We start from the raw sequence: 21816 nt of genomic DNA on the forward strand, positions 1-21816 counted from the left end.
GGCGAATCTCCTCCTACTGCACGTGCACAGGACATATCTACCAAAAACAAGCGACTTGTTTGGTGTCGAATCTCGCCATAAAAGCGCGCATTTGTGTAGTTACGGACTAGAAAAACTTAAAACGACACACAGCTGTTGGCTCTCGCGCAGGAGAACTTAAAGTAAAAAACAAAACAAATACTGGAGTGTATGGAGGAAACTGACAGGGAGTTCACGGACAGATTGAACCAGCTGATGACAAACATTGAAAAACTGACTAACTCTGTTGCATTAATAAAGCAGCTTGTTAAATGTATAAAACATGTCTGCATCAGTGTTATCTTGTATTTCCATACAATGTTACATTAGGTTGTTACACATCTATTGTCAGAGAAATACTTGCATAAATAGGTAAACCACCTTCATACAAGCAAGGACAGAAAACAGGGTAAAGTGAGTACAGTATACTTATTTATTCAGTAAGTTATGGGTCAAAGTATTTGGTGAGTACATTTCTAACTCTTCTGGCCTCAGTCTCATTACCATCTGTTCTGAAATTGTTATGTTGCGTTCAAGAAAACAATGAAATGGTGCGCTGCTGTCTGACAGTGTTTTCAGAAGTCTCCGGTTACCCCGTCCATACTGATCTGCCCGAGCAATGTTTTCAAAAATACCCAGTCTGGAAAGTGTTTCTGAAAAGCTCCGGTTTCGGGGGATGAAAACGTTGTTTTAGTGTGGACAGAGTGTTAAAACAAAGAGAAAAAACTTTGGTTACGGATTTATCCGGCATAGTGCGCATGTAGCCTAAATGACATTAAACTCCATTGCTCTTTGTTGTGGAACAATGCCTTAATTTGCTTCACAATGGCAACATCAAATGATGAATTGTCACTGAACATTAGGAAATTGGGAGAAGCTTGACATCCTCTGTGGATTTGTAGAGAAGGCGATCTTAAAGGGGTGTTGAAAAAAGTGGAATAAGGTGAAGTATAAAAGGAGAAGTAGACACTGGAATTGTAGGGAAATGGTGACTTGTTGACAGCACATTATTAGTTGGCGGAAGCAATTGCTCGGCAGGTAGCCCAACATTAAGATTTATAGCCAAATTAAGAAGTCAATGGAATCATTAGCAGTAAAACTCTGACAGTCAGCTCCTTATATATATATACTGAAGGGAAATATAGAGGGAGATGTTGACTATCCATACACTTGATTTAACCATGTTGCAGTGGGGGCTGAGGTGATCAGTACAGAAGGAAGCTAATGAGAAAATTTTGAGTGAGGCTGTGTTAAAGAGGAATCTCACAGAGAGAAGGATTGGGCAGTTCATAAAGAGATAGCAATTAATGGTTCAAATATTCTCTGAAAGTAGTCATGGACTCAATCGAGGAAGGTTAGGCCTTGTATGTTGATGGAGAGATAAAGGCCAAGGGAATTGTGTTGGTTCAGCGTGGATGAAGTGTTGTGGAAGAAACCAGTTGTGGCACATCTGGAGATAAAAGAAGGAGAGAAAACACCAAGAAGAAAAACAAAGGTGTTCTTGAATTGGTAAAATAACTTGGCACATATTGTATTTTCTTCTGTAATGTAATCTTCACTTCACGGTGAAATTTTAGATTTTAATGCATGTGTTTCTTTGCTCATAATGTTGACTTTGTATTCATAGGGTCAGACAGTCCTCAATCAGTGATGAAAGATCGGTGTTGTTCAGTTATGTTACGTAAGCAAATGCTGGAGGAATCACTTGAGGCCTGCTTAAATGAACTGAAGCAACTCTGTTTACGTGAATCTGTGAGTATTATTAAAGGAGTCCCTGTTGGTCTTCATCTCCAGATTTAACAGTGATAACAAATTTTACAGTTATTAATCCATCTTATTATCCATCTCATTAATGAATTACGTTGTGCAATAAATATCATAAATATTATAAAAAGAAGCAGGGGTGCAGTGCTGGCTGGAGCTGAACCGGTTCATCTTTAACAAAAACCCGAACTAAACAAGCTAATTAATCAGGTGCCACCCAGGGTGATTTGAGTACCTCAGAAACTGCTGATCTTTTGGGATATTTACGCACAACAGACTCTGGAGTTCACAAAGAATGGTCCCAAAAACAAAAAAACATCCAGCGAGAGGCTGTTCTGTGAGCGAAAACATCTTGTTAAATCCACTCGCTGGATGTTTTTTTTTGTTTTTGGCACCATTCATCGTAAACTCCAGAGTCTGTTGTGCGTAAAAATGCCAGGAGATCAGCAGTTTCTGAGATACTCAAATCGCCCTGGGCGGCACCTAATTAATTAGCTTGTTTAGTTCAGCTTTTTTCTTAAAGATGTGCTGGGTGAGCTCCCCCGAGAATAAGCAGTACAGCATATTAGCAGAGAAAGCATTAATCTCCGTTGTTATTAGCTAAAGACAAGAATGCATTTTTTGGAGCATTTTTATTGAGGACTTTTTATATTCAATGTTTATTAATGATATTAATATTAGACATTATCAGTTAACTTTATTAATGTATGCTTCATTGTGCTTTGTTGTTAGGAGTTGACAGGATATTTACCAAAAGAGTATCCTTTAGCCGAAGGAGAGAAACCACCCACTGTCCGCCGACGTATTGGTACAGCCTTTCAGCTGGATGAACAGACAATTGCTTGCAAAGGAGAGGTAGATTGCATTCTGCTTTAGATCAGATGCTATTTCTTAACAAACTGCATTGTATTATATGCTGTGCTCTTGTGAAAAACATGCAGGATGGTTCAAGTAAAGAAAATTCTCCTGTACTTTAATACCAGTGCCAATGCTGTTTTGGAAGTACAAATGGTCTGCATAAATTGGCCTAGTTTGTTTGAGCAATGATTTCTATTTCATATCTTTGTTATGGCATAAGGATGCACGATAATTCTAACTAAATGCAATGGTCAAATCCAGGGATTAGTTAATTAGTTTACAAATTTTTGAATTCAAGTGTTTGCTTTAACTTTATTGAAAACTTATCTATGTAATGTGCAAAAGCAAGGAAACCCACAGACTGTTCTTACTAGCTTTTCCTTCTTAACCACTTAAATACATTGCTCTGCAAGGCAGGTTCTGTCAAACAAGAGTCCAAATCTTATTGTCATATTTAGAAGAATAATTCCTGTATTAGCTTAAAAATCAGAGGGAACAGTAGATTGCTTGTTTAAATTTATTGTTTTACTTCAATATTTTTAATTATTAATAAGCATTTTAAGAATTCCTAGTTAACTCTGTTTACAATTTGAAAAACTTTCTAATTATTACCAAGTGTCTCTGAAGATCAGAGACACTTATGAACCACTGAATGACTTCATAACTTTTATAACTGGCAAAGGTGAGGGTGAAGGCTTTGCTGGCTGTTAAAGATCTCTGGGTAGCCTTGAGGCCAGGGACTTCTCAGCGCACAGATGTTGCTACTCAGATCCTGCTGCTGTTTTGGTCCATTGCACATGGACTACATGTGGTGAACTACATATACCTGTCTGGACACGCCCCCCCGCACTGACTGCCCCTGTGGCTCCTCCCACAGACCCCGGTTTGCTTTCTTCCTCCAAGTATTTTTGGAAGCATGCAAGCCAGAGTTCAAAGGCAAGAGCTGCTTCTGAGTCCTGAGGGTCAATGACCAATTTTTCCAGACGTAAAATGCTTTCCATGTTTTAAAACTTCTGGCCAATAAAATTGATGACCATCAATAACTCTGAGACGTGGGTTAAGGTAGGCTTTTATTGGCTGGAAGAAAGCACAAGCAGCAAGTGACCATCATACAACATCCTGGAGACTGAGGAAGGGTCTGTGGCTCCAATCGCCTTTATACCGGGGTCCGTGGGAGGAGCCACAGGAGCAGTCAGCGGGGAGGCGTGTCCAGACAGGTATATGTAGTTCACCACAGCTACACATGTATGAACCACAGATGGTGATTCTGGGCAGACTTCAGGTGGCATTTCAGACAGGGGAACCCGGTAAGTAGATTCTGGCCATTTGTTCTCTGGAAGATATATATAACAAATTCCTATTTGACTTCCACAGTCTTACTGAAGGAACAGAATATGGGTCAACAAAATTGGACCTTGTGACTGATTTATGTAAAGCCAAGATCCCAATTAATTTCATTGTTGTAATGAGAATTTGTACATTTACAATTGAGTTATATCTTCCTTTGGCTCTGTTTATCTCTAAGTTGTTTGCAAAGGAAAACAGTTTTTATCTGTAGGTGCTTTCCTTTATTTAAACTTAAAATTTTTGCAAATGGTTTGACCTCTGGAGGTCAAGGTTATTAGAAAATCAGAACACAGCTTAGGTAGGGAAAGTACCAAACAATCCTTCATGTTTCCATAGTAACAATCCTATGCAAACAATATCACGTCAACTAGGATATACATATTCACAAAATTATTTTTCACTTGGAAGAACCATTTAGGTCCGTGAATAGTGTGAAGAGAGGAGGTAAAGGAGCAGTTTTCTACCTGGATAAAGCATGTGGGTCTTTCATGTGGAAACAGTATTTTGGACTGTAGTTCATTTTAATTCTGTCTATTACTTGCTAGGACTCTGAACTTGACTGTCTGGAGCGAGACTTTGCCTTGCAATTACAGCTTGTGGAGGCAGCCAAGCGCCTTTCCCAAGAAGGAAATTTGAGCAGACACATAAGGAAACAAAGAAAACATGCCTATAAAAAAGAACAAATTAAGCTTAACGCAATCAAAAATGCCATAAATAATCGTAAAGCTATAACTGGTGGAAGAACAGCACAGTTAAGTAATATGGTTGAAGGTAAGTTACAATTTTAACTTGTCTCTAATATAAATATATAATTTGTTACTTGTCACCATAAATATGATGAACAGCGTTCCTTCATTCCAGTAGAACAGCTTTTTCCTCAGGCAATTGTAATACAAACTGGCTTGTGTTAAGAGGCAGGGGATTCCCAAAGCTTCTCTTGGATAAAATTTATGCAAAAAAGCATGATGTCAGCTAGTATTTGTGACTTTATCAAAGAAAAAGTTAATGTTAATACCCATCACATTATCCATGTGATTGTTTGGATTCAAGAGTTAAGATTTGGAATGCATGTGATTTCTTCTGTTGTGAAGCAACGGATTCTCCGAAACACTGATTTTATCTACTGGAAACACGATTTGTTTTCACTTTAGGTCTTTGAACTTTGGAAGGGATTTGGTTCAATAAGCATGGCATCCTTCAGGTACTTCACCCCGCAAAAATCAAACTCAACTGCGACATAACTGCTTTCCAATGGGAGTAATCATACCAGGATCATTAATCTAGCAATTAACTAATTGGTTCTATACTGTATCTGCCAGTTATTACATTTGCTAGTTAGAATATTTTGCTAGCTGCTGGTTAAGAGTTTAGTTTGTAATTGACTTGCAAAGGAAAACATCTGACTAGAGATACAAGGCAAAATCAACAAATCCCATAATCAGAAATAAAACACAATGGAAGCCTTCTGTCATGGTCTGCTATATATAGATTCAGGTGCCAAGGCAGTTTTTGTGTCCAGTATTTTAGTTTGCTAGTTATTAAATAGTTATCACATTATAAACTTTATTCTACGCTTAGCTAAAGTCTTCATTTTTCACATTGTTCAGGATGACTGGTGAATAAATTAAGAGAATTTATTTTTGTTCAGTGCACACATGTAGTCAGCCAAGTCCTGATTACTTAATTTTGAACTCCTATGGGTACTCTTTATTTAGATGTAGGGTCAATTTTGCAGACAGTGGGGATTTAGTAAGGCAATTGACTAACGAAACCACATTGAGGACTTTCTGTTATTCATATAGCTGACAATATTTATAAATATTTGTTTAGTGATGTTTTAAATGACTCATCGTTCTCAAAGTCTGTCCACATATCGTAGTTCTGAGAAGGGCCCAATTAATAACACATCTACACTTATAATGGGAAAAGTTGGGTGCTGATGAATTTCAGGAAATCCATTTCAAGAACATGTGAAGACAGACAGAAGAATTTTTGATGCCCAGAAGTCCAAGTTACTTCTGTGAGCCAAGAAATATTACTGTCTTTCCTGGCTAGTGTTGGGTGTCTGACACCATGCTTGGGGTGTTTTTGTCTTCTTTTGTCCGCTGTGAGTTGACTTTATACATGTTTCTGATGTTAGAGTCATAGGCCACATAGCACCAAAACAGGCCTGTCAGCCCTCAAGTCCTCACTGACCATCTATCTATTCATTTACACTAATCCTGATTTATTTTCAAACCTCTCCCCTCCCCACTTGCCACCCCCTCCTCAGATTCGACCTCTCACCTGCACACTACAGTCAATTTACAGTGGCCAATCAACCTATCAATTATGTTGAAGGAAGCTAGAGCACCCTGATTCCAGGGATGAAGGGGTTAATCTATGAGGAGAGATTGAGTTGCCTGGGACTATACTCTCTGGAATTTAGAAGAATGAGAGGGGAAACATACAAAATTTTGAAAGTGGTAGATAAGATAGACGTAGGAAAGTTGTTTCCATTGGTAGGTGAGACCAGAACTAGGGAAATTGCCTTAAGATTCAGGGGAGAAGATTTAGGACAGAGATGATGAGAAAGTGCTTTTCCCAGAGAGTGGGGAATCTGTGGAATTCTCTACCCAGGGAAGCAGTTGAGGCTTCTTCACTAAGTATATTTAAGATACAGTTACATAGATGTTTACATAGTAGGGGAATTAAGGGTTATGGGGAAAAGGCAGGCAAGATGGAGTTGAGTTTACGGACAGATCAGCCATGATCTTATTAAATGGTGGGGCAGGTTTGATGGGCTGGATGGCCTACTGCTGCTCCTATTTCTTATGTTCTTATGAATCATGGGGAGGGTGTGCCAACTCCACACCTCGAGCAGCACCCGAGGTAGGGATTGAACTAGGACTTCATGAACTGTGAAGCAGCAGCCCTACTAGCTGTGCTTCTGGAGAAGATTCAATGGGCTGAATGCTAATTCTGCTCTTGTGTCTTGTGACTAATGGTCTATAAGCCTGCGTTAGAGCAATTGCTTATGTTGAAGCAATTTTAATGATCCTATCATGATGAACAATTAGCAATCTGAGCTGGTGATCTGTCCTACATAGGTGTGACTTGTTTCTGATCTACAATAGCAAAACAGTACTCATATTATAATGGCTTTGATTTTTTAGGTTCCCCATCTTAGACATCAAAGATACATGACTTGTAGGTTTAACTGCATCACCTTTAAAGGTTGGCATTACATTGTATTATGCTGCAGTGTACTAGGTTCTATGTTCACTTTGGAATATCTGGTCTTTGCAAGGACATCACACATTGAGGTCAAGTTGAAATGTCACTTGCAACCTTTGCACCAGCATTTCCACATCGAGCAAATCTGCAGAAATGATCCCGTTTGGCCCCAGGTACAATGCATTCAGCTGGTATCAGAATCTGCCCCGATTAGCATGTGGCTCACCTCATCCACAGTTCTTGCCCCTTTCATCATGCACCGTTTGCAACAACGATTTTCTGCTCCACAGATTCAAGCTCTTCTCTTTCAACCATTCATGTTGCTGCTCACTATACCTTCCTCTTTTCTGCCTTTTACCTCTGCTTTCACTGCTCATAGTTCCTTCCGTTTGCCACCCGACATTACAAAATTTGTGGAAAATGAAGCATAAACCGAAAATGCTAGAGACACTGAGCAGGGAACATTTTTGAACAGAGACACAGACCATGTTTCAGATCAGGGATCCTTTATCAGAAAGGAAGTAAAATAAGTTAATATTCAGTAACAGAGAAGGTGAGGAGAAATGTGTAGAATACTGAAGACAACTGTCTTCGTTCTTGCTATGTTTGTTCTCAGTACGACAAAGTTGCAAGGGTAAAAATATTAGCATATTTTATTTTTTACTGCAATGACTCCAGCCTGACACAAGCTAGTGCCACCCACTCACCAACATCACTTCCAGTTCCAGGAGAACCACCCCCATTGCACACTGGGAATTGAAGTTTTTTTGTTATGTGCACACATAATAGCACTATTCTACCCATCCCTCCCTCATGTTATCAGGATTTTCCTTTCTCCTGGTTGTGAGAGAAGCATTGAAAGACAACGCAAACTTCTGAGAAGTGGAATAGTTAGAAGAGAACATTGTCTTTTAGTGCTTCTAATGAATCCTTAGGGTCTCATTTATGAGCTTTTTATTCCAATTCTCTCCTTTCTGAAAAATGAAATACAACCTTTTCTTAACATTTCCTTCCTCCCATTTGTTCACTATTGCCAGCTGAGTGCATACTGTGAAGTTTTCTCCTCTCTACTTCTGTTCTTCAAACTGTATATCCAGGAGTTTGGGCAGCTCTGTTTGCCCCACTATGCATGATCTAAACTGAATCACCCAACAGATCATCTCATGGTGCACACCAGTGTTGTTTCCAAATTGGAAGGGTCTGGGTCTAACATTCAGTTTTCAAATTCACCCATGGAGTCCAAATTTCTTACTTTCAGTAACAGCCACCTCCAATATATCTCAGTGTCCTTCTCCCCTTAACTCATAAAGGTACCAGAGAATAACTGGTTAATGTAAACATGAAACAAGCAACATTTCTACTGCTCTTAAGCACAGACAGACAGGTAATGTCCAGTTCAACACTTGCAGAAATTCCTTTGTTAAATGCTACAGTTCCTAATGGTTGCACGTCCAGCAATATATTATGCAAACTAATGATATTACAACAGAAGGTAACACCTGATTTTGAATATTTAGCGGCATTTTAGAATAAGATTCAGCATTGCAATGAAGTGAACCTTTTTAGTAATTCTAGTGCTAACAATAAGTTAAATACAGTGGATTTATCTGAAATACAACTTTTTTACAAATAGAAACTCACATGCCACTGTCATTAACCAAGATGGTTGCTTCAATTCCAAACAACCAATATAATTTCTGAAACAGTATTACTTTGTCCATTGTGCTACTTTGTAGTGTATGCTTTGAAATTCCAAAATTGGCGCTCCATTAGTTATTTTGTTTTTCCTGTCAAAATAATAATCAGATTGTCATCCATACACTGTATGAGACCAAGTGTTGAACGTAGCACCAAATCTCTCGATATACAGTATATCATAATTAGATAGCAGGTACTAAAAGGAAAATCTAACAAGAGCATGAGGAGCTCACTTACGAAGATTCACACACACTCAGAAATCATAGCAGAGAACCTAAGTTATTTCTTTATACTTCATTCATTTTACTGATGGTTGTGACGAATGAAAATTTTTCTGCCCATTCTTCAAGCAACTGGCAGCTGGAAAAACAATATTTCACAAAGTAGCAAAGGAACACACAAATACGTTTTACATGGTATTACAACACTGAAGCTGACCATTCTGGACAACATATTCATGACAGTGTTAATGTTCCATACATAATTATAAACCTTTCTCCCTCATAAGTCTCAGTTTCACATTAAATGCACTTTATCCTTTTAATTACTCTTTGTGGCAATGATTTTTGAATAAGTAGTTCCTTGTAATAATCTTCCATTTATACCCTGCCTCAGTACTAAACTACTCTGCTAGTAGAAATGTCTCTGCATAAAAGCTTATCCCTAATCAGTGGTGCTAAATACATTACATTGTAATGGCATCCCTGCCTCTGGCTTGTGTTCAAAGGAGTGGATTTTGGTAACAAAGTACAACATGCTGACACCTAAATACTGTATATTGTGTTTACACTAATGACAAAAACTGAACTTATAACATTATCACAACATTATCTTGTTATCTCATTTCAATGAGTCTTTTGGTAAAAAGCTTCTTGGTAAAGCAGTCCCCTATTTTGAGATTGTCCACGAAATTTTGAAGTTATGCTGCACCGTCCCAAGTCCAAGTCATTAATGTGAATGATGGATTACTGAACTTAGAGGCTTTAGGAGAAGTTATTGAAGCTAAAATTGTAAGGTCCAAAGCATATTCTGTAATTAAATGTGTATCTTCAATTCATTGGGTGGTGTGAACCAACGTCAAAGACAGAAAATGTTCTGCCCTTTTAAAAATTATAATTCATTATCATGTCACCACTCACACTTGCTTGTTCAATCTTCCCTGACAAGAAATATCATTCAATCCTGACACCCTTCTAATTAAATTTCCTTTCACCTTCTCAACTGTTTCTACATTCATATTATAATGCAATGTTTAAGACTTTCATGTGGTCTTGCCAAAGTTCTATATAAATTAAACATTTTCTGCTGTTTTCAGATGTATCACTACAGAAAAGAATCTCAATGAACCATAGAACCATAGAACATTACAGCACAGAAACGGGCCTTTTGGCACTTCTTGGCTATGCCAAACCATTTTTCTGCCTAGTCCCACTGACCTGCACCTGGACCATATCCCTCAATACACCTCTCATCTATGTACCTGTCCAAGTTTTTCTTAAGTGTTAAAAGTGAGGCCGCATTTACTACTTCACCTGCCAGCTTATTCCACACTCCCACCACTCTCTGTGTGAAAAAGCCCCCTCAATATTCCCTTTAAACTTTTCCCCTTTCGCTCTTAACCCATGTCCTCTGGTTTTTTTCTCCCCCAGCCTCAGTGGAAAAAGCATACTTGCATTCACTCTATCTATATCCATCATAATTTTATATACCTCTATCAAATCTCCCCTCATTCTTCTATGCTCTAGGGAATAACTCCTAGCCTATTCAACCTTTCTCTGTAACTCAGTTTCTCAGGTTCCGGCAACATCCTTGTAAACCTTCTCTGCACTCTTTCAACCTTATTAATATCCCTCCTGTAATTCGGTGACCAAAACTGCACGCAATACTCCAAATCTGGCCTCACCAATGCCTTAGACAACCTAATAATTGTTAATTTTTATTAATGTCATTACTTCTCACACTTTCTGTATACACGTTCAGATCCACTGAGACACTTAATTTTCAATGAATTTATGACCTGCTTATACTTGCAATTGTAATTTTGAACTTCATAGATCTACTCTGAAGTTCATTTCCAGTTATACAACCAACCTGAAGTTGATTATTGATTCTTATATATGTCATGAATCACCTCTTGGTAAATCCTTCCCCTATTTTGAGACTGTCCACAAAATTCTGAAGTTGAGCTTCAATGACCCAACTCCAAATCATTTAGGTGAATGATGGGTAACTGTGAGCTGGTTGACTTGAGGAGAAACTAAGGTTATCCTCGTAACTCTCCAGTGTCATTTGATTAGGATCAACTACAAAGGAAAATCTGTGGAAACATTGAAAAACATTGTGTTTTCGTGGCAGAACCTAATCAAAGTAAACCACTTATGTGATGAATAGCCAGGGAAAAAAAAATCTATGTAATGAATGTAAGCAAGCTAACAATGTTCATGGCTTCTCCATTTGTGACCATAAACACAGCTGCTTGGCCACCAAATTCTTTGTCTCACAACCAGTAGACAAATTAATAGCACAAAGACACTTATTATAATGAATTTAGCACGGCTCCTGCAATTGTTTGAACAGGATGGTGGTAGGGTGTCTATTAGATTCAGTTTATTCCAGTGAATCTAATAAATGACAAGAGGAAAATTATTTAAGAGTGGAGAAGGAATTGCTTTACAAGCTTACAATCAGATTAACTCCATTGTTTGACTAAATTAGAAATTCAAAGATTAAATAGTTTATTCACTTGTGTCGGATTTTCATTTCTCAATGCATGTTTTATTTTTAGAACTGAGTGCATCTGATGACAGCTCTCTGGAAGATGGTAAGTTCCCAACATAAAGGGGCAAAATAGATGTTAACTTGTGGAGTGAAACAGAGGAATGGGAAAGTGAGCAAAATGTAAAGCAAGGTGCTAATTCACCATCACTTGTTGTTTGCCACCATAAGAAGCATTTTTTAAAGTGAGTTTGTGAATGTTTTTCAAGCTGGTAGCTTACAAAGGGTCCAAAAATTCACTCATTCACTCCCCGACTGAAAGCAATTTATTGCAAATTAAACTAAATTAGAATCAGAATCAGGTTTAATAGCATGAACATAGGTTGTTGTTTTGCTACTGCAAGACATAAAATAAAACTGAATTACAAGAAGAAATATGTGAGTACATATATATATATTAAATAAGTAGTGCAATGAGAGCAAAAGTATTGAGGTAGAGTTCATGGGTTGGTTCATTGTCCATTCAGAAATCTGATGACAGAGGGGAAGAAGCTGTTCCTAAAATGTTGAGGGTGTGTCTTCAGTTTTCTGTACTACCTCCATGATGGTAGCATGAGAACAGGGCGTGTCCGTGGTGATGGCGTTAATGACGGATGTTGTTTTTGAGCCATCACCTTTGGAAGATGCAAAGATCCTTAACGCGAAGATCACTTTTTGCCAGTAGCTTTACATGTCCGTCACTTGGTGTTAATCAACCTGCCAGTACATTCTACCATCCTTACCTGGTCCAATCCATGCCTTACTTGACCCATCCTTGAAGTTGTCCTAAATAGTAATTCAACCCAGGAGTAATCAAGGTGGACATTAAATTCAGAACTTGCTGTTAATGTCAACATCTCATGAATCGATAAATACAAATAATTTGACCAGAAGGGAATATTTCTTTGACTATCTGTTTTTTTTTCTCTCCATTGTTTGATTTCTGCAGATGCAAGGCAGCTCCACAGCAGGTGTTCATCTACAGAATTCTTGTCAGCTACTCATGAAATGCAGAGGAGTAACTCACCACTGCTTCTTCTACAGTCCAGCAGACCAACTCCACCCCAGAGTCTGGAAGGACTTGCTCCAGGCTGTTATCAGGGCAGTGACTATGACAGATCACCCATTATGGACAGAGCATGGGCAGAATCTAATCTGGATGAACCATATGAGAAAGTGAAAAGACGTCCCTCCTTAAATTGCAAGTCAAGGTACACAGTAGCTTTTATTTATTTGCCAGTCATCTCAATGTGAGTGCTTTTAAAGCTTTTGGCAGAGTTCCTCAAATTATCAAACACTTTTGGTTTTCTGATTGTGCAAGAGAAACATTGGAACATGAACTGAAAATCCCATATCAAACTGGTTCGCTGGATTGATTCCTGGGTTGAGGGATTGGCTGATAAAAAGATTAAGCAGATTCAGCCTTTTTCACTTTATAGTGCAGATAATGAGATGTTATCTCATTGAAACATTCAAAATGCTTACAGGGCTTGATGGTTAGATGCAGATTAACTGTTACCCCGAGCAGAATTTACAGAACCGGAGATCACCGTCTCCAGAAGAGGTCAGCCTTGCCAAACTGAGATGAGAACAAACTTCTCTGGCCAGGAGATGGCTGTGCACTTTGGAGTCCACTCTCCCGTGGACGTTCAATCAGCGAAAGTATTTGGGAAAGAGATCAACAGATTTTTAGTTAGCATGCAAGTCAAGTGATCTGGGTTCAGAGCAGAAAAATGGTGCTTATGTAAAAGAACATATCCATGTTATATTTGCATTATGAAATGCCAAATCCCTGCTTCTATTTCTTATCAAAGATCTGGAAAATAGCTAAAATCTCCCCCCAAAGTCCACTAGCTTTTTGTTTTGTAATGTTCAATGTATATCTGCAGCTGTCTATCATCTGCAAATTGGAATTTTTAATTTTTTTATGAAATATTTTTCCTTTCAATTGTTTTGGACATTATTAGCACAATATCAAATGAAATAAGTGTTTTATTTACATAAAGAAGTAATATTAATAATCAGATTAGCAACAATAGATGCTTGATGGTCAGCATAGATGTGTAATTCTTTGTAGCATATGACTCTTTGACTCCATGACTTTAAACTAGCAAGTTATGTAACTTTTCCTTAACAGTCGTACCTGAAGTAATCTGAACAGGTATGCCTTTTCCTCTGAGACACTACATCCTTCTCCACTGTCTGTAACCTACCCCAGTGTCATTCAAGGCAGTCTACACATTTTCTCATATCATTGTAGTATGATTTGTTCCCTTTGTCTCTCAGAGTGAAAACTTCAAATGCTCCTTGATGTTGTCTTACTTGCAACAAAAACAACTGAGAGGAGATTGAATACAGATGTGTAAGATTATGGCTTGTTTCGAGAGAGTAAACAGAGAGAAACTTTGTTCCATTGGCAGATTGTTCTAAGCATCGAGGGCACAGATTTAAAATTTTGGATATAGGTACAAGCAAGACGTGAGAGAAAACTTTTGTTACGCAGAGAGCATGTTGATTTGGAGATCACCTGCAAAGGTGATGGAAAGACAATCAATCCAGAGAGAATATATATATCTATATATATATATATATAGCAGGGTAACGTGAAGCATTAGGATAATGGATCTGATGGAATTGCAGTGAGCCGACACAGGTTCATTGGGCTGAAAGGCTTTCTTCTCTTGAAAGTAAAAATGACTTTGAATTGCTTGAATAACATTTAATGCATTGAATGCTTCATCCCTCTCTTTCACACACACACACACTCTCTGTCACACTCTCTCACACATATACACACTACTTTTAGTAACAATATCATTGAATTCCTTACCACTTTCTCTTGTCACATTTTTTTCCATTAAGATCACCCATACCACCCTTTTATTACCTTGTGACACAATTATACTTCTAGATTCTATGTTCTATGCTCTCTAGATCATTGGTTCTCAGCGTTGGCCATATGGTCCCCCGGGGAGCCAAACTGAATTTTGTAGGGGTCACAAGTAAAAAGCAAGGAACTGGGGGCCACTGGATTTTCTGAATGGGCCATAATAAGCTTACTGTTTTAATGAAAATAAGTGAATAAACCGTATGTACGTAATTTAATTGGAACCCTCAGTGAAATGAATGGGAATATATGCGAGATGATGCAAATGTGGCAGTAAAATAGCTGTGCGTGCGGGAGGGGTGGGGCACATCAGTTGTTATCTCTGCTCCTGCTTGACCTCATCGTTCAAATCACCGTTCACACTCTGCAGGAGAGCCCGCCGGCCCCGATCCACATCTGCCCCCAGTACACTGATTATGGAGTAAGCACTTCTGATGACGTATGTTAAGCCATTGTATAATGATCAGGCCAGTGAGAAAATGCTTTCTGCAGCGAGGTACCGAGGATAAAATTATTTTCGAAGAAGTTAAGAGCCATTTCAATATTCTGCTGCAAAGTATACTGGCTTGTGTATCTGGTGGTTCTGCTTCGATGGTAGGAAGATGCAGGGGATTCATTGCTCACTTAACAAATGCTGTGCCTGACGCTTATTTGCATACGCCATCTGCACGATGCAAAAAAAATTGGGAGGACGTTTGCATGCGACCCTTGCTGATGTAATAATGGCTGTCAACTTCATCAAATCATTTGCACTTCAAGATTGTCCTATTCAACAACTTTGTGAGGAAAACGAAGAAGATCTTGAATGGCTGCTAATGCATACAGCGGACCAATGGTTTTTGTTTACAAAACTTTGTTGTACTTTGGGATAGTATTATAGCATTTCTAAGTGATAAGCAGCTTTGAGAACAAATTATGGCTGCTAAGTCAGACATATTTTACCTGTCATATATATTTGATAAACTGATTTATTAAACAAACTGTTCCAAGGAAGAAAACTCCTTGGAAAACTCAAACTTTTCAGCAGCAATATTGGGCGTTACGAGTTTATATGATTTCCTTCTCTGGCCACTTTTAAAATAGAATTGCTAGATGATGTTCCGATTGTATATCTTGATTCATTTGAAACAATATCACACTGATATGGAGTTTTGGTGAGAGTCCTGCTGGAGATACATACTCGAGATTGGGTAGTGGATCCATTTGGGGTGAATGTCAATGCTGTTGACACCACATTGCAAGAATGTCCTATTGAACTGCAGAATGTTATAACCACTTCAAGCAAAATTTCTGGATAACTGTTGATAACTAGTGATATTCAAAATAAGTTTCTGGGAGAAAGCAAAGTCGTTTTTAATTAGATTTGCCTACTCTTACCTAGTTTAATGTGGTTTTAGTCAAGCTCTTCACCTGCTGTCAAACACGTCTTGATGTTGTGAAGAGAGGTGATCTTCAATTATCTTTAACCAAGTCGTAACCAGATACTCAAAAACTTGCTAGTTTGCATCAGTTGCAAGGATCTCATTAAAACTCAAAGTAACAGCCCAAAGTAAGCTTTTTCATTGCTGGTTGGAAGAATAGTATGTATATGATGAATAAACTCTTCTTGGGCTTCCAGCCTGGTACAGGTACTGAATTTAACCGACATTTCAATGGCAAACTCTACCGTCTTCATCAGTAAGGATGACTTGGCATGTCTAGTCTGGTGATGTTTATACCCCTGTCGTTCATCCCTCCTGATTGGTTAGTCCTCATCCAATCAGGTTTCTGCTGTCCCACCTTTTTCACAATCAAGTTCCAGTTCTTACTTAAAGCGAGACTTTCGTCTTTGTTAAAATTCTTTTCCTCTAGTTTTATCTCAATGGCTTCCTTCACCAGGCAGTTCCAAAAGCCAATTGCATGGGACAGTAGTTCTGTGCAGTCAAAGTCAATCCTCTAGCCATTGCGAATTCAATGTTCTACTACTGCCAATTTTTCAGTGTAACACAAATTGATACACCTCCTGTGCTCCCTGGTGCGTGTTTCCACCGTGCATCCCATCTGGCCGATATACGCTGCTCTGTATTAACAGGGAATCTTGTAAACGCCAGCTGATCTGAGTCCCAGGTCATCTTTGGACTGCATAAGCTTTGAACTGAGCTTCCTTACAGGTTTGTGTATGATAATAATCTGGTATTTCTTCAGGATCCTTCCAAAAATCTTGGAAGTATATACAAAACAGGCAATAGCGGCAGGTTGTACTTATTGTAGGATTCCCAGTTTTTCTGACGGCTCCTTTAAGGGCCCAATTGATTTCCTTCACCTTGTAGCCATTCTGTAGGAATGTTGTACATAATCATCTTACTTCTTCATGGCGATTCTCTGAGTCTGAAATAGTTTTCGTACGGTTAGTCAAAGTAGAAAGAACTGCTCAATGTTGGGAGGCATGAAGGTGGTTGCTATTGTTAAGGTATAAGTCCGTGTGAATTGGGTTTCCGATAGACACCTTCTCTGAGGCAACTATCCAGTATCCAGAAAGTCCAGGAGTGGGAGGGAACCTTTCTTCTGCGTCTCCACTCTAAGCTGAATGTTTGGACATATGCTGTTCAGATGGTTGCTGAACCATTGGACTGCCTGGAGTCCATGAGGCTACGGTACAAGGGTGTCATCAACGTAACCGAATAAGCATTTGATGTGGACCAAACATCCAGGAGGGACGGACGATGAGGGTATAAATACCATTGGACTAGACATGCCCAAACATCACCGCTGATGAAGATGGCCGAGTTTGTCATCGATACGTCAGTTACAATCAATACCTGTAGCAGCTAGAACCATGATAACAGTTTATTCATCATCCATGCCAGGAAAGCACTAGATTCTTTATCAGTATGTATATTATAAATAACGTATCCTATTCAGAGCTTTGAAGTAGTTTTATTTTTCATTTTTACACATGTAACATCATATTTAACATATAATAACCTGTTAAAACATAAATATTGACTGTATATTTGAATATTAGTACAGTTAACTAAAAAAAAAATCAGCAATTAACAGAGTCTGTGGAAGGTGGGGGCTCAGAGCTAAATGAAACTCACGAGTTGGCCATGAGCCAAAAACACATGAGAACCACTGGTCTAGATGGTTGGTAAAAACACTTGTTTTTATCTAAAAGCTAATTATCTTAGGCTAGGTCTTATTGTAGATTATTACTAGCTACAGTCTTACTTTGTTCTCATTTCTTTGTTGCAAATAACCCTTCCTTCTCCCCTTATTATTGCCATAAATTCACCAGTCTACACTGCCTGAATTAACTATCTATGAACTAGACTACTAATTTTAGTACTTTTCTTTTATATCTGTAGCTTGATACTTTAGACTTCAGGTTAACATATCACTTTTGAAACTTTCAATTTTGAAATTTTAAACTTTAAATCTATCTAATAACTACCATGACATTAGATAGAGCAAATATTTTCAAAATTTGAAGCTTGACACTTCAAGGTAATAACCTACTGTTCATACTTGTTACTCCTACCCATTGATGTTCACTGATAGTTCAGTTAGACCACACTTTTGAAATCAGAAATAAACACCCAGGTGCTGGAGGAACTGCATCAAATTTGTCTGACTACAGACAAAACCAAAATAGAAGCCAAGGCATATTCTTAGTTTCTGTCTGAACTAACAACGTCTGCTTGTTCTGTAAAAGTGAACCAGTTTTGCATGTTTGACAGCATAACTTGTCATCATATATTCAAGTGGAACCTGTGAGAAGCAAACTTGTGAATTATGAACCAGAAGACTAGGTTGACCTTATTCTGGTTTCTGCCCCCTTCCTTTCCAGTCCTGATGAAGGGTCTCAGCCTGAAACATCAACTCTTTATTTTTCTCCCTAGATACTGCCTGACCTGCTGAGTTTTGTGTGTTTTGCTCTGGATTTTGTGTGTTTTGCTCTGGATTTCCAGCATCTGCAGAATCCTCTGTGTGTATGTTCTATCGCAGTGGAAATCCACTCTATTATCCGTAACAAAACATCATGCCAAAATCTGTATATTACAATTTTGTACAGAGTTGTAGTTTTAAACATAATGTTCAAAAGCAGGAAAAAGAGCATTAAATCCAAGTAAATATTTCATCATTTAGCTCCATTAACCATTTTCTTTTCTTCATTCATATCTCTTTGGTAACTAATTGTTTATCCCTCTAACCTATTAAATCAGACTGACCCAATAACTTCAAAATTCAAAATAAATTTATTATCAAAGTAAACATATATGTCACCATATACTACCCTGAGGTGCATTTTCTTGCAGACAGTGACAGTAAATACAAAGGAATCAATGGAAAACCACACACAACACGGACACACAACCAATATTCAAAAGACAGCAAACTGTGCAAATACAAATAATTTGTAAGAGGGACTATGTTCTCCACATCACTACAGTTGAGAAAAAACTTCAGCCAGAGTTCCTCACTTTTGTTTACCCAAGTTCCCGTGAAACCTATCACTTCACATCAGTCGTTCATTGTCACCTTGGCCAACGAGGACTGGTTCTCTTCTAATGAAATATCTGAATTGGTTACAAGGAACCATCTTTGTAGCTGTATTCAATCAAAACACGAGATTCCCCGATGTTAATTACAAGGACCCAGTCACATGATCTCTCCCCAGCCCCTCATATTTCTAGTTTGGTCTAACTTAAATTAATTAAATGCCATTTTATTCTTTCTGTCGGGCTTATGAAGCTGCCCTAGATTCCTCCGAAATGTGTATATACACATCTGCAGCATTGCTTCAAATTGAAATAACTTGATTGTCTTTTCATTTACCCACTGTTTTAATCTACTTATCTGTTTGAACCTGTCTATAAAAGTCTATGTGGGCGAGTGGGGCAGAAATTTCAATACTTGGCAGAACATGAGAGACTCAAATACATATTGTGGTATTCTAAAACATATTTGCTTAACCCTGTGGTTGATTAGATGCGTCACAGTCCTACTTCATTGTCAAATAACTCAACTTCTAGGTGTAATCGGAACAATCAGAGGAATTTGGATTTTTCATTTTAGAATTTTGATATCCAGGGTACTGGGTGAAATTTTTTACACAGTAGCAGTTTGAAGTATTCACAAATCATGTTTGTTTTCAAAGCAAGAAGAGAGACAATTAAATTTAACACATTAAGGCTTTCACATTATTTCAGTAGAAGTAAGTATTGAAGAAGGTTTGAATGTCTGATGTTTCTGTTGCATAAAGAGAGCTACAAATATAAGAGTCAAACTTCAGATAGAACAATCTGCTCTGCTGTCTAGCTTTACCTTAAAAGATGGACATATTACTAAACTCATGGATAGTTTGACAGGTGTCCTGTTTTACCTCTTATGTCTATTATTTCCATTCACAGAAGAATCACCAATATTTTATGCAGTTCTGTATGTTTCTGATGTCACATATTTTCTTTTTCTTGATAAACCTTTCAGCAGTCCAGTGGTGACCCCATCAGAATCTGGTATGAGTGATATCTCCCCTTTCCAGCATTCTGAAATGAGGAGCAGTCCCTATCAGAATCAAATCTCAGCAAGCGCACCACCAACACCAGAAATGAGGGGACGCATCCCCCATCCAGCAGGCAGGTAGGAAGGAATAAGAGAAATATTAATATTTACATATATTTTATCTGCTAATGGGAATTGGTTCTAATCTGACTAACACTGCATGCAAAGATATTCTCAAACTCTTTAAGAGCTACAGAACCCATCTATAGAATGTATAATATATGATTTATCAATAAAACCCTTCCCGAGAACTAAAATTCTAGAGTGAGAAATGCTTGTGTGTGAAATTTGACTCAGTTCTTAATGCCTACAGATTACTTTCGGCATGCAATATTAACCTAGCCAGTCTCAGACATTGAATTTACACCACAACAAAGGATTAGATACAAAGGCACTTCAAACAAACCATAAAATGGATTGTCATCACCACCCATCAATTAGAGGATTAATTTAAAATATTCATAACATTTCAAAAGAGTACTAATAAAAAGTTCAACATATTGAAACCAAAATGTCCTGAAGCAATCAAACTTAGTCTGACTTAGACTATCCCTTAGTCTGGGAGATAAAAATGTTCAAAACAAACTTGATCAGGAATGTAGAACATTATTTGCAGTTTAGATTCCAGATGGTGTTACATAAATAATTCCATGTTGCTGTCAGTCATTATGACATGCTTTGGAAGATAATCTTTCATTATAAATTTTGCTTTTTAATTTTCTTGTGTTAATCAAATTGAGTGGGACAGAGCAAAGTAGAGACTTACAATTATATTCAAGTCTTCCAAATCAAATATGGTAAACTGGAATGTGATTCTTTTTCAGTATTGGAACACTGACATAATTAAGGCAATTCTTCTCAACCCATAAATGGACTTCTTTATGTTTTCTGATCCATCCACTCTAACACTCCCTCTGATTAGGGTCACTAATTTGAGCAAGTTTTAAAGTTTATAAATTTTTCACACATTAAACCAGTGATGTCTTGGGACACACACATACTTTGTGTGTGTCCCACCCCCCTACAGTGTCTGATCTTACAAAAGACACAAGGTAGATAAAATTGTCTACAAATGGAGCAAAAGGCCTGTCCTTCAAAAACTCCGCAATGACGAAACAATGTAAACAAATGTGGTGGGCGAATGATACAGAGACAGTGACATACACACTTGTGAAGGTGACAGGTAGGATAGGACAGGTCACAGACCTTGGTAGTCGGGTCACAGCACTGATGGTCAGGATGGAGCAACTTGCGAAGCAGGGTTTAGGAGCATAGCGTGATTGGAGGCCAGAATGAGAACAGCACTGAAGGGAGGAAGAGTGGGACTGACAAAAACTCAGAAAAAAGATTACTTCGGGGAATATTCATGCATTGGAATCAATAGCCATGGAATAGGAAAGGCTGAACCCTTGCAACCAATATGGATCTATTTTAGGCCTGCCTCAGCAAACAGGGTATGCCAATTTGGGCCTCAGTATTGCAAATGAATTTTGAGAAAATATTGTCAAAATAATAACCAATGCAGAGGGCACCAGACACATACAGTGACGACAGAAATTTTTGACATCATGTTATGTGCCTGGTACCTTCTGTGTGCATATGGTATGTAATGGGAGTTCAACATCCTGGTCCAAATAAAAGAACATGATACATTTTAAATTCTAGCATTCTAGAAGTGTGATAGATAATGTATAGTGAATAGATAACAGATCTTAAACCAAAGGAGGGAC

General features: G+C 38.1%; 1 protein-coding gene across 5 annotated transcripts in view; it reads left to right on the forward strand.

Moving 5' to 3' along the window:
* inavab (innate immunity activator b) overlaps nucleotides 1-21816 on the forward strand; it is an 85457-nt gene that overhangs the window by 48592 nt on the left and 15049 nt on the right. For 4 of the 5 annotated variants that reach the window (XM_059950434.1, XM_059950433.1, XM_059950432.1 and 1 more), the window contains 6 exons: nucleotides 1646-1770; nucleotides 2515-2637; nucleotides 4533-4758; nucleotides 11687-11722; nucleotides 12605-12866; nucleotides 20012-20164. In XM_059950434.1, coding sequence (XP_059806417.1) covers nucleotides 1646-1770; nucleotides 2515-2637; nucleotides 4533-4758; nucleotides 11687-11722; nucleotides 12605-12866; nucleotides 20012-20164 — 925 coding nt within the window. Of the gene's footprint in view, nucleotides 1-1508; nucleotides 1528-1645; nucleotides 1771-2514; nucleotides 2638-4532; nucleotides 4759-11686; nucleotides 11723-12604; nucleotides 12867-20011; nucleotides 20165-21816 lie in introns of those variants that run through there. The other variant, XM_059950435.1, reaches the window with a different exon arrangement.

This window comes from Hypanus sabinus, chromosome 25, assembly GCF_030144855.1.
Source record: "Hypanus sabinus isolate sHypSab1 chromosome 25, sHypSab1.hap1, whole genome shotgun sequence".
NCBI classification, from domain to species: Eukaryota; Metazoa; Chordata; class Chondrichthyes; order Myliobatiformes; family Dasyatidae; genus Hypanus; species Hypanus sabinus.